An 18207-nucleotide genomic window follows, 5' to 3' on the forward strand; every position below is an offset into this window, starting at 1 on the left:
GACGCTGCTGATATCACCGCCACCCGCAGCCTTTAGGAAGGGGACTCCAACTCCCAGCATGCACTGGCAGCGTGAGCAGGCTTTCATTTCCTGAGGGCGGGAGAGCAGGGTCCGAGGTACAACCGGAAAAAGGTCCGGAGCGACAACAGTGAAGGTCTGGGTGTACGGTTCCGTGGGTCCTTAACTTTGGATAACAGCCATGGTTTTCTTGTCCTGGTAACACTATTTCCTTTCAGTAAACACGCGTTTCCCTTTCTCTGCCACAATAATAGTCGCTATTCAAGGAAAGTATTTAATTTTGTAAAATTAATGGGTGCACACAAACATTTGGTTATTTAATCCTCCAAATAACTGATGTTATATAGTAGATACTGATATCATCCCCAATTTACAGATGAAGAAACTGAGCCTCTGAGATGAGTCATTCAGATGTCACAAAATCTGAATATTGAGAAGGATACTGGTGATCATTTTGTCACAGAAAAAGAAAGATATATTATATATTCTATGACAATCATACACTCTCCTCAGAAAGTTGCTATCCCAAAGGACATGGTCTGCTCCTGTAATACAAGCAGGGAAAGAGGGAGTCTGATGGAACTAAAATTGTCTTTTATCCTTCCTTTCCCAAAATATTCGTGCCAGACTCTCAAGTTCTTTACGGGGCTCCCAGCCCCATCATACACACGCCAATCAATGAAAAGTTTCAGAACTCCAGCAGGAAAGTAGGATATGATTAGTTCCTTCTTCCCCTCCTAAATTCAAAGCTCTTAGAGAATTTGCTAATTTGCCACAGAAAGACCAGCAAGCAGCTGTTTGCTCTGCATACAGGAAAAGTGATTTCCAGAGAATTCATCATAAGCTTCAACCCTTGTGAAGGACATCAGGCATCTTCTGAAGTTCATTTCCATGAGACCTGCCCTATTTATGAACCTATTTAAAATCCTCCTTCCCCTTTCCTCCAGGTCAGAGGTAATTTTTCTCCAGTTGCTGGTAGTATAGAGACCAGGATTTACTGAAAATGTGCATGTTGAACTAATAGCAGATATGTATTTAAGAATAACTGACAAAATTTTACTTCCTTCTAAGTATTAATTTAGAAAGTCAACCCAAAATTAACTGGAAACAACTGTCTTAGTCTTTTCAGGCTGCTATGATACCACAGACTGAGTGGCGTATAAACAACAGAAAGTTATTGCTTACAGTTCTGGAGGTGCCAGCATGGTTACTTTCTGGCAAGGGCCCTCTTCCTGGTTCATAGCTGCTGCCTTCTTGCTGCGTCCTCATGTGATGGAAGGGGCTAGGAATCTCTCTGGAGCTATTTTATAAGGCATTAATCCCATTCATGAGGCTTCCACTTCATGACTTAAGCACCTCCCAAAGGCGTCACTTCCTAAATACCATCACATCAGGCATTGGGATTTCAGCATGAATTTTGGGGGGACACAGACATTCAGACCATAGCAATATCTGTTAGCTCTCAAATTACGGACTCTGAGTATGTAAAAGACAGACCTCCATCCTTCTTCCCAGTGTGCTTTCCAGAGTAACCTATTGGAGGGGACATATGCTCCAAATGATTACAGGAGTACCAGGTAGGTAATATAAATGAGTGAAATAATCTCTTGATGGAGCAAGTGCCCTGTTCTCTAGAAACAGCCACTAGTTATCTCTCGGCAGCAGGTGCCATGCAGGCCTGGTATTGCCAGATCTTCCAGTTTTTTGTTTTTTCAAGAAGAGCCCCAAATGAAGATTCTCATGTGAAATCTGTCAATTTAAAACACTGGCTCAAAAAACAAAAAACCCCGCAAAAACCATGGTGCAGGCAAAAGTAAGCACATGCATAGGTAATTCATTCATAATCTCTGGCCTAATGACCTAGCTATTCTGCAGCTTCAAAGCTAAGTGGAACAAAGAGTTGAAAAATAAAATCCTGTATTGGCATTAAGCAGTGTTACACACATTGCCCCTCCCCCAACCCCTCATATTAGTAGTCTGAAATCTGCTGTCCCTCCAAAAGAAGTCTCTTGTGGTTAAGTGGCTTTCATATGCAGATGGTCATAACCTAATAGCTATTCAAGGAATATCTGGGCTCTTCTTCTAAAAGGTGAATTGTCAGACACATCTCATTCTTAACTGCTCTGCAGTGGTCCATGGATCTAACTATCTGTTCTTACCATGACCATACCAGCTGGTGGTCATTGTTGTTGGCTGGCTGGTCGGACCACCAAACCCCTGCCGTTGATTATGTTGTTTTGCTCCATCCCACTTTGAGACAGTCATAAGCCTCAGCAACTAGGTACAAGCTTGCATGCACATACATGAATCCCTCTATAATTAAAAATACCAGGTAATAGTTTGCTGATCAATAAACAAAGTATTTATTCAGCACCCATGTGCCAAGCACTATGCTAGGCACTGTGGTGGATACAAAAATTTAAGACATGGTTCCTGCTCTTAAGGAGCTTACATTCTCATGAAGGAGACAAGACTAATGTACATGTACCAGCTAAGAACAATACAATATAGAATTTGGTGTAAGAGTATGTTGTACAGACTCAAAGTGTCATAGGGATTCAAAGAACATAGGCAATGAAATAGGCCCTAGAGTCAAGGTATCTTGAGGATTCAGGAATGGGGCAAGGCCTTGAAGAACTGAAGAGAATTAAGTTGAGGTCCCTGTTAGGTAGAAGTGGGAGTAAAGTTCAGAGGAAGACAGAAAGTACGCATTTGATATGGGGGCTTACTAAGAAGTTACTGTGCATTTCTGAGCAGAGGAGTGACTTGATTATACAAAGTTCAACAAACTTATCCAAACTTGTAAAATATGTAAGGAGCTTAGAGGACAGCCTACAGAACACTGAAAACAACGGCAGTATCATGACTGGCAACACAGATGGCACTTACCTGTCAAAGGAAAACACAGCCACAACATAAAATGCAGGCTATGAAGGACAGATGACAATTCTGGGAAGCCCTTTACCCAACAAGCCAATAGCGCCAATATTTCCTAATTTCATAGGCCCCACAGACAAGAGTGAGGGTTTCATTACCAAGAATCCAGGACTTGGGTGCTCTCTGCTTAGAGACTACACAAGAGGTATGAAAGATACTAGGACATACAACAGTGACACAGAGAAAGAACAAGTGGAAAAGAGAAACAAAGAGAAATCCATAGTGAAAAAAACAGCAAAATGTATGAAGTGTATCTCCTATGGAGATGCAATTTGCACGTCCATTTTTTTTTTTAATGAACATATACTGTATTTCTACAACAAAAAAGTTATGCCTTAGGTGTGCTTTTCAGTATTACTGGTGGAATTCAGGAATCTTTTAAATTCTATGTATGTCAGGTAAATTGGTCACAAGATTCCATGTATCAAATCTCGCTTTTCAGTTGACTTGCATTAAGAAAAAGAAGTGTGTTCTGGAAGAACCAAGATTGAGAGGTAAGCTGGGGAAGAAGTGAGGACTTTTCCTTACGTCCAGGTGAGCCAAAGTATCCGGATGCGTAACACCGGGCCAGGGGTGGTGGTATTGGGACTGGCCACTCAAATTAAGAGGTCAGTGCTTGGAACGCCAACTGCATAGGACACAGTGTAGTAGCACAGCATGGCATCCTGCCACTAGGAATTCTCATCCCATAAAATTGGAGAGACCAAAATCCCATAACTGACTGCGTTTAGGCCATAAACTCAAAATGTTTCCTGTTTTACCCAGTCATCAGCATGTTTAGACATTCCCTACTTAAATGAACACCCAGTGAATAGATTTTAGGATTAAAATTTCACCACAGATATTCCATGAATTGGATAACTCAAAGTTAACTAAGGGAGAACAAATTTAACTAGAGAAACCTATTTCTAGCCCCAAAACAATGAAAAACAAAACAAAACCAACCTTCTTATTAAAAGCTTTCTTGAACAAAGGCAAGACAAAATTTTAGAATCCCATAAGGACTATACATTCTAAGATTGGCATTTAAAGATTTTTTTAAAGCCACTTAGGAAAAAAAGCAGTCCCATTAACCCATGTTCCATAAAATTGCAACAATCATATTCAAAGTTACTAGCAGCATGTACTTATATTAAATTCCATTACTTATGTATATTGCATTTAAAGGTATTAAAATACTTTTCACTTCGCAAATGATCTGAAAATTCCCATTTAAGATGTTTAATGTTTAATCTAAACTTCATGTTCATCCTTCTGAGGGAAATCTCACTCTAGAAAGCAACCACTTAGCCAAGCTGGAACTATTTGGGAAATGTTCCCGGGCCTACATGCCATTTATTAGAATGATTTGAATTAATCTCTTTCCTGGGGGTATTCATAAACCAGGTACTTGTCTCTGAAAGCTTCTTGGCTTTTCATGAAGCAAATGATAAATGTTCACCAGCCAAAGACCCAGGAGAAATGTATCCCTGCCTGACTGGTACCCGGTCATCTCAAGTTAAGAGTCAACATTCTAACCTGTCTCCCAGGTGTAAAGAAGATCTTTCTGTTGTTTTCTAAAACGGTGGCCATGACCTGCCTTTCCCTGGATATTTCCGAGCAGAGAAATGCAGAGTAAATAAATGAGACGGTACATTAGCTTCGCGCCTACTTGACTCTGCTACAACAGAATTCCTGCTGCTACTAGATCCACCCTACCCTTTTTCTCCACCACGCTGTCTGACAACTTGAAGTTTTGTAAAACCCAAACGGAGAACAAACTATCTGGACAACAGAAACAAATCTTCCCACTGGAGCTGGCATTCTGGGTTAGTAAGTTGTGTACGCAGCCATGGTGTCTCAGCCACGTATTTCCAATCTTGAAATGAAATCCAGTCGAAAGCCGTGAAGACACAGAAAGAGCGGGCACGTAAACTGCTCTGAGTGCAGACCTATGCAGGAGAGCTAGAAGACATGGTGATAATGTAAAAGATCACACACAAAAGCTTTAATTCAGCGAGAGAGAGATGGAATTCAGTTTTATTTTGTCCTCTCTGAAACTTCCATTTACACCATGGCCTCGTCTATCAAAGAGGAGGAGGAAGAGGAAAAACTCTGCCCGTCACCACAGAACTCAAGTACTCAGGTACTTGTTCCTTAGAGGCAGCAGGGTATTTGCTTCTCCAGTTTTTTTGGCTCCAAGAGATTACACTTTCAGAACCAGTGTAGTGAGGAACCACTGGCAAACTGCTGGAAATGTCTTCTGGATTAATCAGTGTGTCATTTCATAAAGTGCTTCTGGAGTCAAAATCTTGTCAAGCTGTCAAAAGTGTCCATACTTTTGCAACACAAAGGATAAAAGAATCCCAATGGGTATGTCACTGAGTCCTTCCCAGCTGGGTCTCGTTATTGGCACTGCCACTTTAGCCACCGAGGCGCTGGCCCTCACCCCAGGCAAAGCCTCCTGGCCGCTCTTCAGGTAGTGGATTGTAATTTGGATCTTCATCTGGTGTATCAAAAATAGCCTTCCTAAAAGACAGCCAACAGATATAATTTAGTCCCAGAGTCATCTTAGGTCCTAAATACTACTCCAAGATCAAAAAGATCCCATGGGGTTTCCACCAATGGACAAGCACTACGTCTGCCTGCCAGTGAAACAGTTACCATATTTTGAAGGGATTCATAATTATTTCACATTTACATTAACTTTTACCTCCTTTACTAATTTTTACTACAAAAGCAATACATGTAATTGTAGAGAAAACAGGAAACATATACGAGCAAAACATCCTAAATCCCCAGAGGTACTGACACTTTCAATATTCCTCCAGAACTTTTATATATGTAATTTTACAAAAGTTAGACACTACTTCTGTTTTGTAACCTTTCCCTAAATCTATCATGAATGTCTCCCCACAACCAAGGTATCACCCAACATCCACTGACAGATGAATAGACAAACAAAATGGTATATACATACAATGGAATATTATTCAGTCTTAAAAAGAAAGGAAATTCTGACACATGCTACAACATGGATGAAGCTTGAAGACACTGTGCTAAGTGAAATCAGCCAGTCAGAAAAGGACAAGTACTGTACGTTTCCAATTATATGAGCTACCTAGAGTTGTCAAGTTCATGGAGATAGAAAGTAGAATGGTGGTTGTCAAGGACTTAAGGGAAAGAAGGAATGGGGAGTTAATGTTTAATGGATACAGAGTTTCACTTTTGTAATATGAAGAGTTCTATGGATGGAAGGTGGTGATAGAAGCACAATGTGAATGTACTTAATGCCACTGAACAGTACACTCAAAATGTGTAAGATGACAAATTTTATGTATACTTTATTGTAATTAAACTTAAAAAAAAAAACGAACAAGTTATTCCAAGAAAAATCACACGGAGCATAAGAAGGGATAGCAAATGTCCAAAAGACTTTTAAAATACTACTATATGGTCATCCAAAATTCCCTTAAAGAAGTAACCATTAAAGAAGCATATCCTCTATTTGCATTCACGTTTTTAATTGTACTTGCCCACAGTGGATGAAATTAGATTATCTGAAAACTCCTGTTTTATACTGGGGTCAGAAAAAGCGTCTATATTTCAATATGAGCTCCTTTAATTCTTACAAATTAACAATAAACAGGCACTAAAAGAAAAATAAAGAGCTGAACAAGCAATTCAAAAAGGAAATCCACATGGTTAAAAAACATGAAAATGTTTGCTCTCACAAGAATTAAAGGAAAGCATGTTAAAAACTGAGACACCCCCCCCCACCATCTACTTCCCAAACATTAGGTCAGGCAGAACAAAGCAGGTGTCCATGCGGGGGGATGGGGGTGGGGAGGGGTGGAGCCATGGTGGCCCAGAGCAGGATGGGGGTTAGGGGAGCAGCCTTGCATAGGGAGTCAAGAGCCCAACTGGGGCATGCACACATGGAGCTGGCCTGCTGCAGGGTGTCAAGAGCCTGAGATGGGTAAGGAGGGCACCCCCATAAGAGGGCAGCCTGACACAGGGAGTCTGAGGCAGGGCAGGGTGAGCAAGGCATCCACATGGAACAGGGGGACACAGTGATGAGAGACTGGCTACATATGGGGGTATTAATTAAATAAGTAAAAACATTAATGATAACAGGAATCGGGTTTCTCACTGTCAGTGAGGATGGGGAAATATGGAAAGGGGTGGATTGTCATAAGATAGAATACTACTCAGCAAAAAAGGGAACAAATTACTGTTACAAGAAAAACAATGTGAGTTTCAAAAACATTATGTTGAATGAAAGAGCCCTTATACAATGGAGTATATACATACTACATGATTCCACTCATGAAGCTGTAGAACATGCAAAACTAATCTGTGGAGGGACAAAATCAGCAGAGCGATTGTTTCTTGGGGGAAGGGGGCAGGGTTGACAGGAAACGGGCTTGAGAGAATTTTCTGGGTAATGGTAATTTTATCTTGATAGGAGTTTGGGTTACATAGGTATGTGCGTTTATGAAAACCCATTAGTTGAAACCCTTGCGATTTGTGTATTTTGTTGTACATAAACAAAGAACTCTAGTTAGGAACTTCCCTGGTGGCACAGTGGTTAAGACTCCGCACTCCCAATGCAAGCAGCTCGGGTTTGAGCCTTGGTCAGGGAACTAGATCCCACATGCATGCTGCAACTAAGAGTTCGCATGCCACAACTAAGGAGCCCGTCTGCTGCAACTAAGACCTGGTGCAACCAAATAAATAAATAAATTAATTAATTAAAAAAAGAACTCTAGTTAGTGATATACGTTCTAAAATATTTAGAGAATTAAGTATACTGGAATGGAAAGATGGATGGAGGGATAGATAGATGTACAAAAAGCAAGAATAGTAAACTGTTAATTGTAGAATCTATGTGCTAGGTAAATGTGACTGTATAATTTTTTCCACTTTTCTGTAAGTTTGGAAATTTTCATAATAAAATATTGGAGGAAAAATATAGAAAGGAAAAAAAATTGAATGAATCACGTGGAGTTGTACCAGAACTGCGAGTATCCGCATATACCCATGTTTTAAAAATACATAGATCTGAAAACATACATGTATATACACTCATATGCATATGTATATAATTCCCTTGCTCTGTTCACTGAGAGGACTCGGGAGTAGTAATACTCCAAAAGCAATAAGCACATCTGCCGCCCAGACCTTGGCTTCTAAATACCATTCTCTACTAAAAAGGAACTAGGGCTCCTTGAAGAAATAGTTGATTCTACAACTCGGTCAAGAAGAGCACAAGATGAGCCTGGGATATCTTGCTAGGCCAGAAAGTAATAAATTGGTTTAAAACAAAACAAAACAAAAAGATGGGAGCATGTTGAAAAGTACTTCAAAGCCAGTTTAAGGAGGTTCCCCTTGGCCAAATCTGGGACAATATAAGTATCAAAATAAACAACAATAATAAGGGATTATAATCCATGAATAAAACATGAAACCATGGATTCTTGCAGATATAAATGAATTGAAATTTGATAAGAAAAAGGATGTTTACGTAGTCTCAAAGTACCTCCCCACAAAACACTTAATTACAAAGGGGAAAAAAAGTAACTTTGCAGTGGAGAAGCCCTGCAGATACCTTAAGTAATCTAAGTGATTACCACCACTTTGGCAAATTCAACCAATTGAAGTCCTGTGCCAATAGGCTGCAATCAGAAGAACACAGTATCACTTATCTGATATTCCTGCCACAGATGCAAAACCTGAACCTAAATGTGAAGGAACATCAGACAAACCCAAATTGAGAGACATTCTACCAAATGGGGTTATAATCTTCAAAAACATCAATGTCACGAAAGACAAGGTAAAGCTGAGGAGCTGCTCCACACTGAAGGAGACTATAGAGACATGGTAACGAAGCGAAACACCTGAATCTGAACCGCATTCTTCTGCTATAAAGAATATTTTGAGGACAACTGCCAAAAGTGGAATTGGGTCTGAGAATTAATGTTTATTTCCAGATTTTGACTATGTAAAAGACTGTGCTTGTTTACAGAAAGTGCACATTAAAGGGGGTCATGGGGCTCTCCCACATTTGATGAAGATGTGGGGAAATGGACACTTATACGTTGCTGGTGGAAATGTAAACCTGAATATCCATTCTGCATGGCGGTTTGGCAATAAACTGAACAGCTATTCTACTTGTAGGGATTTATCCTTTGAAAATAATCATGGATGTGTGCAAAGGATGTGCTGCTACACATGCTACATGGATGTGTAGCTACAGGAATGTTCACCACTCCAGTCATGGAAGGAAGAGCAAGAAGGACATCAGTGTCCATCGATAAGAGATTCGTAAATCGAGCTCCATTCATATCGGGGTATCATGCAGCTGTTACAATTCTGTCGGACATTTATGATGGAAAAATGGTTATGATATATTACATTAGAAGGAAGCTTATGAAATAGCGTTTTTTAAAGAGTACACAGGTAGTAAAAGGCTCATGAATACATATCAAAAAGTTAACAGTGGTAGCCACTGTAATATCTAAATGGTGGGATTATGGAGGATTTTACTTTCTTGCTTTTGCTTATTCTACAATCAACATTTAATAATAAAAACTCACACTTTATTCCTCAAGTGAACCCTTTTTAATGCAGTACATCCCAAGGACACAAAATTCTGGCATAGAAGGAGGTCCTATAAATCAAAGCTCTACCCTCAGGAAACTGAGATGTGAAAAAGCAGAAGGGACTTGCTTAAAATCACATGGCTGGTTGGCAGAACAAACAGCCTATACCTGGTTTCTAGCCCAGAGCTATTTCCACTCTACTTCACTGCTTATCTCTATCACCTGTTTGGAAGACCAGACATTCCACCTTTAGAAACCTACCTCTAGTCAGTTTTGCACATTTTGCTACTTCACCTCTCTAAACTCAGACAGCATCCTTCATGAAACCAGTAGGCTCCTCCCTGGGACAGGAGGTGCTGGTGGTCAGCTGGGACAGCAATTACCACATCACCCTCAGGACACCTTGAGCCTCCTGCCACAACTCTGGCATGGTCTGTTCCTACCCAATCCAATTGCTCCTTAACGGCAGCCAGCTTGCTCAATCTCCAAATATTTACTGGCCTGAACGATGTGTGCTAGGAGCCCCGGTTTATCTTCAAGGAACATGTAACCTGGTGTTAAATACTCACAGAATAGATGGTGTTTTCAAAATTCTTATTCCACCAGGTTGATTGGGAAATACATCTTCCAAGAAAAAATATATGTGTCCAACTGCAATACCTAGAGTCAACCAGAAATAAAGGATGAGGGAGAGGATTAGAAATTTGATTGCAGGAGGCTCTACCAACAAACATTTCTTCTCTTTAGGAAGAAATGTCAATATACGTATTAACATCTTGAAAACGAATATTGTAGTCTTTGAGCTTACAACTATCAGATAATCCTATAATAGCTGTATACAAAGGCCAGGCAGAATTAACATGAAAAATAGTGACAAAATAAGTTTGCAAGTAAAATAATAGGAAAAGTAGTGCTAAGAATCTTACCCAAGAGGTCCACAATGATTGAGTTCCCCAACAACAAGGAAAAGCCCATGAGCACCCAGGGTAGAAAGGGGGCCTGGAAATTGAGAAGGCCGAAGAAGTTCATGCGGACATACGGGTTCCTTCGGCTCCACACGTAGACAAGCATTATTGTAAAGGCCTGGCCCAAGAAAACTAAGCTCACAAACAAACCAAAAAGCTAGCAGTTCGCATTAAGGAAAACAGCAACATTAAGTATCATGGGGAAGACTGGGCCATAGAACTAAGGGTTGTGTTCTAACACGAATTTGAATTAGGAAAGGCGAGCAGTAGTTACATCTTTAAGAAAAAAAAAAAAGCCTGAAAATAATTACCCAGAGCCATGAGGCAAAAACCTGCTTAGGCGACATCATCTGAAGTGTTGCTAATTCAAATTCATATTCTGCTTTCATGAAGTCCTTGCCTCTTTGGAGTATGTGTTAATTCCTTGGTCAGTAATTACCATGAGGACCTTTACAAATGTGTATCAAGCCAGCTGGAGCAAAACCATCTTGTCAGACAGGGCTACATTCAAGTCTGGTACTCAGTTGACAATTCTTTTTTCAAAGAAGGAATTTATTTAACTAATAAGAAACTACTGTATAGCACAGGGAACTCTACTCAATGCTCTGTGGTGACCTAAAAAACGGGAAGGAAATCCAAAAAAGAGGGGCTATATGTATACATATAGCTGATTCACTTTGCTGTACAACAGAAACTAACACAACATTGTAAAGCAACTATACTCCAATAAAAATTTAAAAAAAGTTTTGATGTTGACCAAATAAACGTCTTACCAACTTAGTTTAAAAGTAAAGTACACCCAACAACAAGAATACTTCTAAGATACTTAATAGTAACCCACCTGGGTTAAAAGTTCCTCTGACTTGCTCACAGTAGAAAAGCATCCTGTCCAACCTCTAGGCTTAGAAAAGCTGTCACATAAAGTACGTTGTAAAATAAATAGGAGCCTGAAGCTAATATCTGGGAGGTCTACTTTTATTGTTCATTCCGAGTATCTAGTGAATTTTGGGAGACAGATGAAAAGCTTTAGGAAGGGAGAGGGAGTTCTTTAGTATTTTCCTGTATTTGTTCTATTTGTTGAAGGATACAGTCATTAAGAATCCACCAAAAAGGAACATAAATACAAAGTCTGCTGTCCGACCTCGGAAAGAGCCTTCTTCTAGCATTCGACAGTAACGATATCTTAAGTTCCAAGTTAAGAAAACATTAAGCACACAAATATGAAGAAAGTAAAATTTAATGTAACACTGAAGTACACTTGGACTTCACTTTATGTGTAAGAAGTCAGCCTTTGTTTCTATAAGAATATTTATGAGTGGTAGTATGGCTGCTTCTCTTTTACCAGGCATTTTAGGCAAGGTGAAGCGAAGACCGGCTCCATGTTTTACAAAAACTGTTCCTGACTGGGGAACTAAGCCAGACACCACATAAACATGCTTCCCGTCACCTACTACACCTTTTCAAATTTGTACTGTCTTCCCCATGTTCAGCCACACCATAATCTACACCATCCTTGCTTTTTCACAACCTAATTTGGAGGAAATCCCCATCAAGAAGCTTCATGTAAAAATCTGCTTTTTCAGGCCAGGGAGTTAAGCATTGCTATACCTCAGTCAATAAGGAGGCATTACAATGAAAAAATTTAATTATTAGAAACTTACCAGAATGATACACCATACAGAAGATACAGGAATCCATCCTAGGGCAGGGATCCTGTCACCCCTAAAAGGCCCTCTGTTTACTGCAGATGAGCTGAGCTGTAACTCCCCTCTTAATCCAGAGGGTCGGGGTGCAGGAGAAATGCCCTGCTCAATGGCCCCAATTACCATCTGATCAGAGCACAACTCTTCCTCTCTTTCAACAAACTGGAACACGGCGAGCCCAGGAGACACGGCACTGTCTTTCCAACCAGTAGAACCAGCAACCAAGATCCAAGGAGATCTCAAGCTCTCCATCCCCCAGGTTGTGTTTTATCACTTGGGGCCCGCCGGTGTTATTTTGTAAGTACGCCTCAATTAAATCACTTCTGCTCTCCCTTGATCAGATTTGTAAGTGGCTTATGGGCAGAAATGTAAACAATTTATGGTTAAATACCTCCCATTTGAATAAACAGTGACCTATAAACACCCTCAAAACATTACTAACTGACCAACTATTCTGTGTATCACTGAGCCAGTAGCCAGAAGTTACAGCTAAGATGGTAACAAAAGTAACAGGATTAATAGTTTCAAACTTAATATTGTATTTCCTAAGTAAACCTAAAGTTTTTATGCTAACCCCACTTAGTAAAGGATACAGAAAAATCATGTTAAATAAAAAATTGAATCCAACTGGCCCAAAAAATAAGAAATTGGTGATTAGCCTCCATACCTGTTAAAAGAAAAAAATCAAGAGAAAGATAGATTAAGTAAAATATACCAGGAAACATTTTTATATTAAGACGAAGGAGATATCCTATGACTACAAGGGTTGGAAGGCCATGAATAGGTGATACTATGTCTGAACTCAAAAGTGAGGCACACAACCTGACACTGAATGTTTGTGCTGCTTCAGTGAAAGATATCACTTGCCCCAGGAAATTTCTAAGGATAGTAGGACAGAAAACTTGAAATTGTGAGTCTTTTTTTTTTTTTTTAAACCCATACCATATGGTCAGGCAAATTATGGGACAAGTTTGATGGAAAGACTAGGTTAATTTGCAGAATAGGAAACAGTGCTTTCATATATGTAGTATCACAATCTAATGAATAGTCTCAAGATATGAAAGGAAAATTGCTGGATCTAATATCAGTTGCTAAGAAATGTTTCTATATTAGTCATCAGAAACATCCAGAGTGAAGAGTAACTCTAAAGCAAATGCTCAAGTTCTAGTCTGAACAAAGAGTCAACTCCCTATAAGTAAAGACCTAAGGCTTTAACAATTAGAGTCTAATTGGTAGATACACACTCATTTTCAAACCCTGATATACTCTTACCCACCCAAACCACGCACACCTGCAATAGAAACAACTACTCACAATGATAGAACACTTTAACATTTAAAGTGTTTTAAACTGTTCTGTTCTCTCATGTGATCTTAATTATCCTGTGAGATGAGCAGGTTGGCACTACCATCCCCATTTCACATATGAGGAAAGTAAGAGACCTGATTTTAAAATGGCCTGCCCAAGGACACACAGCGTGTATAGGGAGACTGAACTCAAACTTAGAAATCCTAATTCCAACTGCAGATACTGGTGTCAAGAGTTTAACCTCAGGGGCTTCCTCGGTGGTCCAGTGGTTAAGACTCCATGCTTCTACTGTAGAGGATGCGGGTTTGATTCCCTAGTTGGGGAACTAAGGTCCCGCATGCCACATGGGTGGCCAAAAAGCCCCCCCAAAAAACAAAAAAACAAGAGTTTAACCCCAAGCAAAATCAAGTCTCGTTTGTTTGGATGGACTATAGCTCCTGGCGAAGCCATATGAGTGGAGGAGGAAGAAGGCAGTGATAAGGGTCCACAGGTCTGCTTTATGCATCATTTAATTCTTAAGAATTGGTAACTATTAAAGTTGAAACACTTCAGGATTGTTTACTACATACTAACTGCATCCAGGATTTTAGAGTCCTCAACCTAGTGAGGAGACAAGCATATAAATAAGTGCAAGTATGAGATGAGAGATATAAAAAAAGTATTTACAGTTACCCTAAGGACACAAGGGAGGATGAATCTGAGAAGGCTACACAAAAGCTGCATCTTGAAAGACAAGCTGGAGTTCAGTGGGTATACAGTGAATGAAACACATTTGGGACAGAGGCAACAGCAGGTGTAGAGACAGAATTACTGGTTTTGGGGTCTCTCTCTTACTCCAACTATAGCCTATACGATCATTCTAGAACAGGAAAACAAATCTCTCTTTTAGCACTCAAATTACTGGAAAGGACCATCTCTCACTGTAATCTAATACACTGGCATGTTGTCTTAGATGTCAGTCTTCTGGAGTTCCGTTAGGATGATGTGATCCCTGGAAGATGGATCAGAACACTAACTGAACTGAGTTTCTGAACAGGACTATAGCAGTAACACCAAGGTGGTAGGTGTGGTACATGGTGGTGAATGCACAAAATAAGGGCATCCTGTGAGACTCTCCCTGGACAGCCAGCTGATCAGTCTCCTCTCAATCTATAACATTAACTTTGAACCAGTGATTCTTAAATACAGGAACTGGACACATCAAATCAAAACCATGAAGGGAACTTTAAAAATAAAATACAGATTCTTAATTCCTACCCTTGGTGATTCTGATTTGGTACATGATGAGGAGCTTGAGAATCTCTTAAAAGTTCCAGGCTGCAAGAATCACTGCTTTGTACCCGCCCCCCACCTCCATAAGCCTTATAATCAAGTATTCCCACTGAATTCTTTGAGACAGTATATGACAGGATTAGCTACTAAAATGTAAGAAAAACAAGTTTAAAAACTGAGGCATTAATGGCGGTTGTGATGGACCACTTACTTGAAAGTGTTTAAAGATTAATTCGGGATTGAAGTACAACTGAAAAGGTGTGATCAATTCCAACTGCTGAAATAGAAAAAGAATTTCTTCAAGCAAGTCAATCAAGAAACAAAATATCATCATTTACAACAAAAGATTAATAGGGCCAGCAATTTCCCACTCTCGGTCACTTAGGCTCAATCATTTAAGGCTTTCTTCTTAGGCTGGAGGAAAAGGTTGGTAAAGAATTGTGTAGAATTGATACAATTCTTTGTATTCCCCAATACCTAACACAAAGTAAAAGTCTGTTTGATGTTTCAATAGTTGAGGGTAATGTGAAGGTATGGAAGGCAGGTGGTGATATCTTAGATACAGGGCAGGTAAGAGCAGCTGCTACGAATCTGTCCAACACATGGACACCACCTGAAACAGCTGTGTGAAGCAACAGAATTCACTCAAAAGAACCGAGACTTAATACCCTGCCACCGTGAGGGCTGGGTGCTTCCAGCCAACCTCTATTACAGACTCTCTGTATTTCAAGACTTTCCCGCTCGACAACTTCCAGCTTTCTATCCTCAATATCTACGTTTCTCCAGTAAGCAGACCCTCCTTCCACTAGTCACTACATTATCATTTGGCCACCGCAGTTCTCAGACACGTTTCCTGGGTGGGCGGCTCCCGCAGCCCTGACTTGGTACAGATCCTGCCTTTATTTCTCAGAAACTGACCCGCAGTCCTAATCCCCCAGCCCTCTTGGAGCAGCTCTCCCTTCTAGGGTCACCGGATAAGCACTAACGGGGCCACTCCGAACCCCAAAGTGAACCCTGTACGCCTCCAGCCACCCTTGAGACCAACCCCTCTGAGCTTCCCGGAGGCCCAAACCCCAGTTTCCCAAGGACCCGGTTATATCCAGCACGGATAATGAGAAGCTGTCGCTGCAGCTGCTCACCACAGCGGCGGTGGTGAGGACGCAGGCGGTGGTGTAGGCGCGGCTGACCGGGGGGATCTGCAGGTACTCCAACCTGAGGCTCTGGTACGCCATCTTCCCCGCCGCCACCGGCCCCCCCCCCGCCCCCAACTTCCCCTTCCGCCAGTCTGTCCCAGCGGCGGGGCGGGATCAGGGCGGGGCCCCCCTTTACGCTGCTGCCCAATCAGCGCTGCTCAGTTGGTCAACCACCAATCGCTAGAGTCCGAATGAAAGCACACCCGCCAATTACGAGTTGCGTCTCCGCGGCGGCCCAGCCTCGCTTCTCCACCCACCTACGTCGCGGGAAAGAGAGTGAGTACCGCTTCCTTCCGCCAATCCCCGCAGGCCACAGCTAGCTTTCCCGCTCGTCCCCTTTCCGTCACCAATATAGGTTGCCCCCGGACAGCCAGCCAATCAGGAGCGCGGTGGCATCTTGCCCTCGTTCTAAGGCAGCTAGCGGTCGGAATTTGGGGGAGTCAGCGGCGCCGCCTATCTCTGGCAGCAGGCGGTGGTTTAAAGGAGGTGGCGGGAAGCCGGTGTTTGGTCGAATTCGTCACTCTCATGGTCGTTTGGGTAAGTGCCACGGGGCTGCATTTTCACTGAAGAGGAGCGAGAAGGGGTGGCACTGGCTGAGGCCTCATCGCCGGGCGCTGGAGCGGCCAGATGGAGCAGCGTCTCCGGTGGGCCGCGAACCTCTACCCTTAAGGTTCCGGCATGCAGCGGAGGCGCGGGGCCTGCCGGGAGCCAGTCCTCAGGCCGGAAGTGGTTCCTGCCCCGTGGTTTCTGGAGTTCCAGCTACTCTACTCGCTGAGGTGTCCTGGGCACCTTTCGCCTTTTACCTATAAGTATCTATTGAAACAGTACTCATCCTTCCTCAGGAAATCTAAGGCTTGCGGAGAAGATAGGCCCGTGATAATAATATCCTAAGGTAGGACTTGGCCAGTGCCCGAAGAGAGGTCCTGATGGGAATTCAGAGGAGGGAGTGGGTCCCCAGGGAAGTGTATTTAAACTGACCCTTGGAAGATATTTGGCCAGGCTTCTTCTCTTGAGGGAAAGACATCACAGGGAAAGGCCATAGCTTGGTTTGGTTGGAACAAAGAGTAGTCAGATCATGGCAGGCAAAGTTAAGAATATTATACTTTATTCGGTGGGTTATAAGGAAGTACTAAAGGGTGTTGGAACAGGGAGTGGCCTCGTCTGGTAGTATATAAGGAAGGAATTAAGTAAAAGGCTGGAGAGAGTGGTTTTTAAAAAGGATATGAATGGGTAATTTACAGAAGGAGAAACCTGAAGAGTTAATACGTTTCAAGTGATGCTCAACTTTACTGGCAGTTGGAGAAACGCACATTAAAATATTTTTACCTGCACCCCAAACATCACCCTCACAGCCTATTGATAAAACAGTGCTGAATGTTTTGCTTACCCTGGTAAGCAAAACACCTTGACAGAGCTTTGGCAGTGTCTTGTAGGGATGACAGGCAAGATTGGAGTTTTTTGAGAATTGCAGATTTGGTTTAAGGTGGATTTTTCAATTTGGAGGCTTGATTAGGATTGGGTAGAGCTCAAGAAAAGCAGTCCAGCGTTGGTAGAAACAGCTGAGGCAAGGGTTTCAGAGAATCTTGCTGTACAGATTGTTGGTGCTTAGCATTTCAGAGTTGATCAGTCTTTCCGGGGGCTCATAATGAACAATCAAGCCGTTTGGACAATGAAAATATTACTCTGGTCTCCTAGAATAGGAGAGTCATGCTAATGTAAACAGTAAGCTGTTTGGGGAGGCAAGGAGACTGTCGGTAGTTGCAGTCCTCAGTGTCCAGCCTGTGTGGGGGTTAGATGGTTTTGGTTTTCAAAAAGCAACACTGTAAAACAATTTTACAAGATTGGCAAAAATAAGAATTTTGAGTAATATCAAGTGAAGGCAAAGACATGAGAAAGAAATTCTCATACACTGCAAATGGGAGGGTAAACAAGCCTAGCTGTACTCCCACCCCTAGTGTTCTGGAGAACATTTTAGCAGTATTTAGTGAAATTATGTATGAGTAAACTCTGTGGCCCAGCAACTATGGACAGTGGACACATGAAGTACGGTATACACATATGGTAAAATTAATGGAATACTTCAGTTAGAACCAATGAAGTGGGGCTTCCCTGGAGGCGCAGTGGTTAAGAATCCACCTGCCAATGCAAGGGACACAGCTTCAATCCCTGCTCCGGGAAGATCCCACATGCCGCAGAGCAGCTAAGCCCGTGCACCACAACTACTGAG

The 18207-nt window shown here is 41.7% G+C and overlaps 1 protein-coding gene across 2 annotated transcripts; it reads right to left on the minus strand.

The window, feature by feature from the left end:
* Window positions 1-4947: 4947 nt before the first annotated feature.
* Window positions 4948-16019, minus strand: DERL2 (derlin 2; the record flags this gene model as incomplete). Of its 2 annotated transcripts, none has more annotated exons than XM_079726271.1 (7): window positions 4948-5463; window positions 10109-10199; window positions 10466-10661; window positions 11593-11686; window positions 12801-12874; window positions 14999-15061; window positions 15927-16019. In XM_079726271.1, 7 exons carry the CDS (start codon window positions 16017-16019, stop codon window positions 5358-5360), a joined length of 717 nt encoding a protein of 238 aa, XP_079582397.1. In that variant the 3' UTR covers window positions 4948-5357. The 2 variants fall into 2 exon arrangements, with proteins under 2 accessions (XP_079582397.1, XP_079582396.1); XM_079726270.1 differs by having other exon boundaries at window positions 14999-15064.
* Window positions 16020-18207: the final 2188 nt, after the last annotated feature.

Source organism: Hyperoodon ampullatus (assembly GCF_949752795.1).
Source record: "Hyperoodon ampullatus genome assembly, chromosome: 19".
NCBI classification, from domain to species: Eukaryota; Metazoa; Chordata; class Mammalia; order Artiodactyla; family Ziphiidae; genus Hyperoodon; species Hyperoodon ampullatus.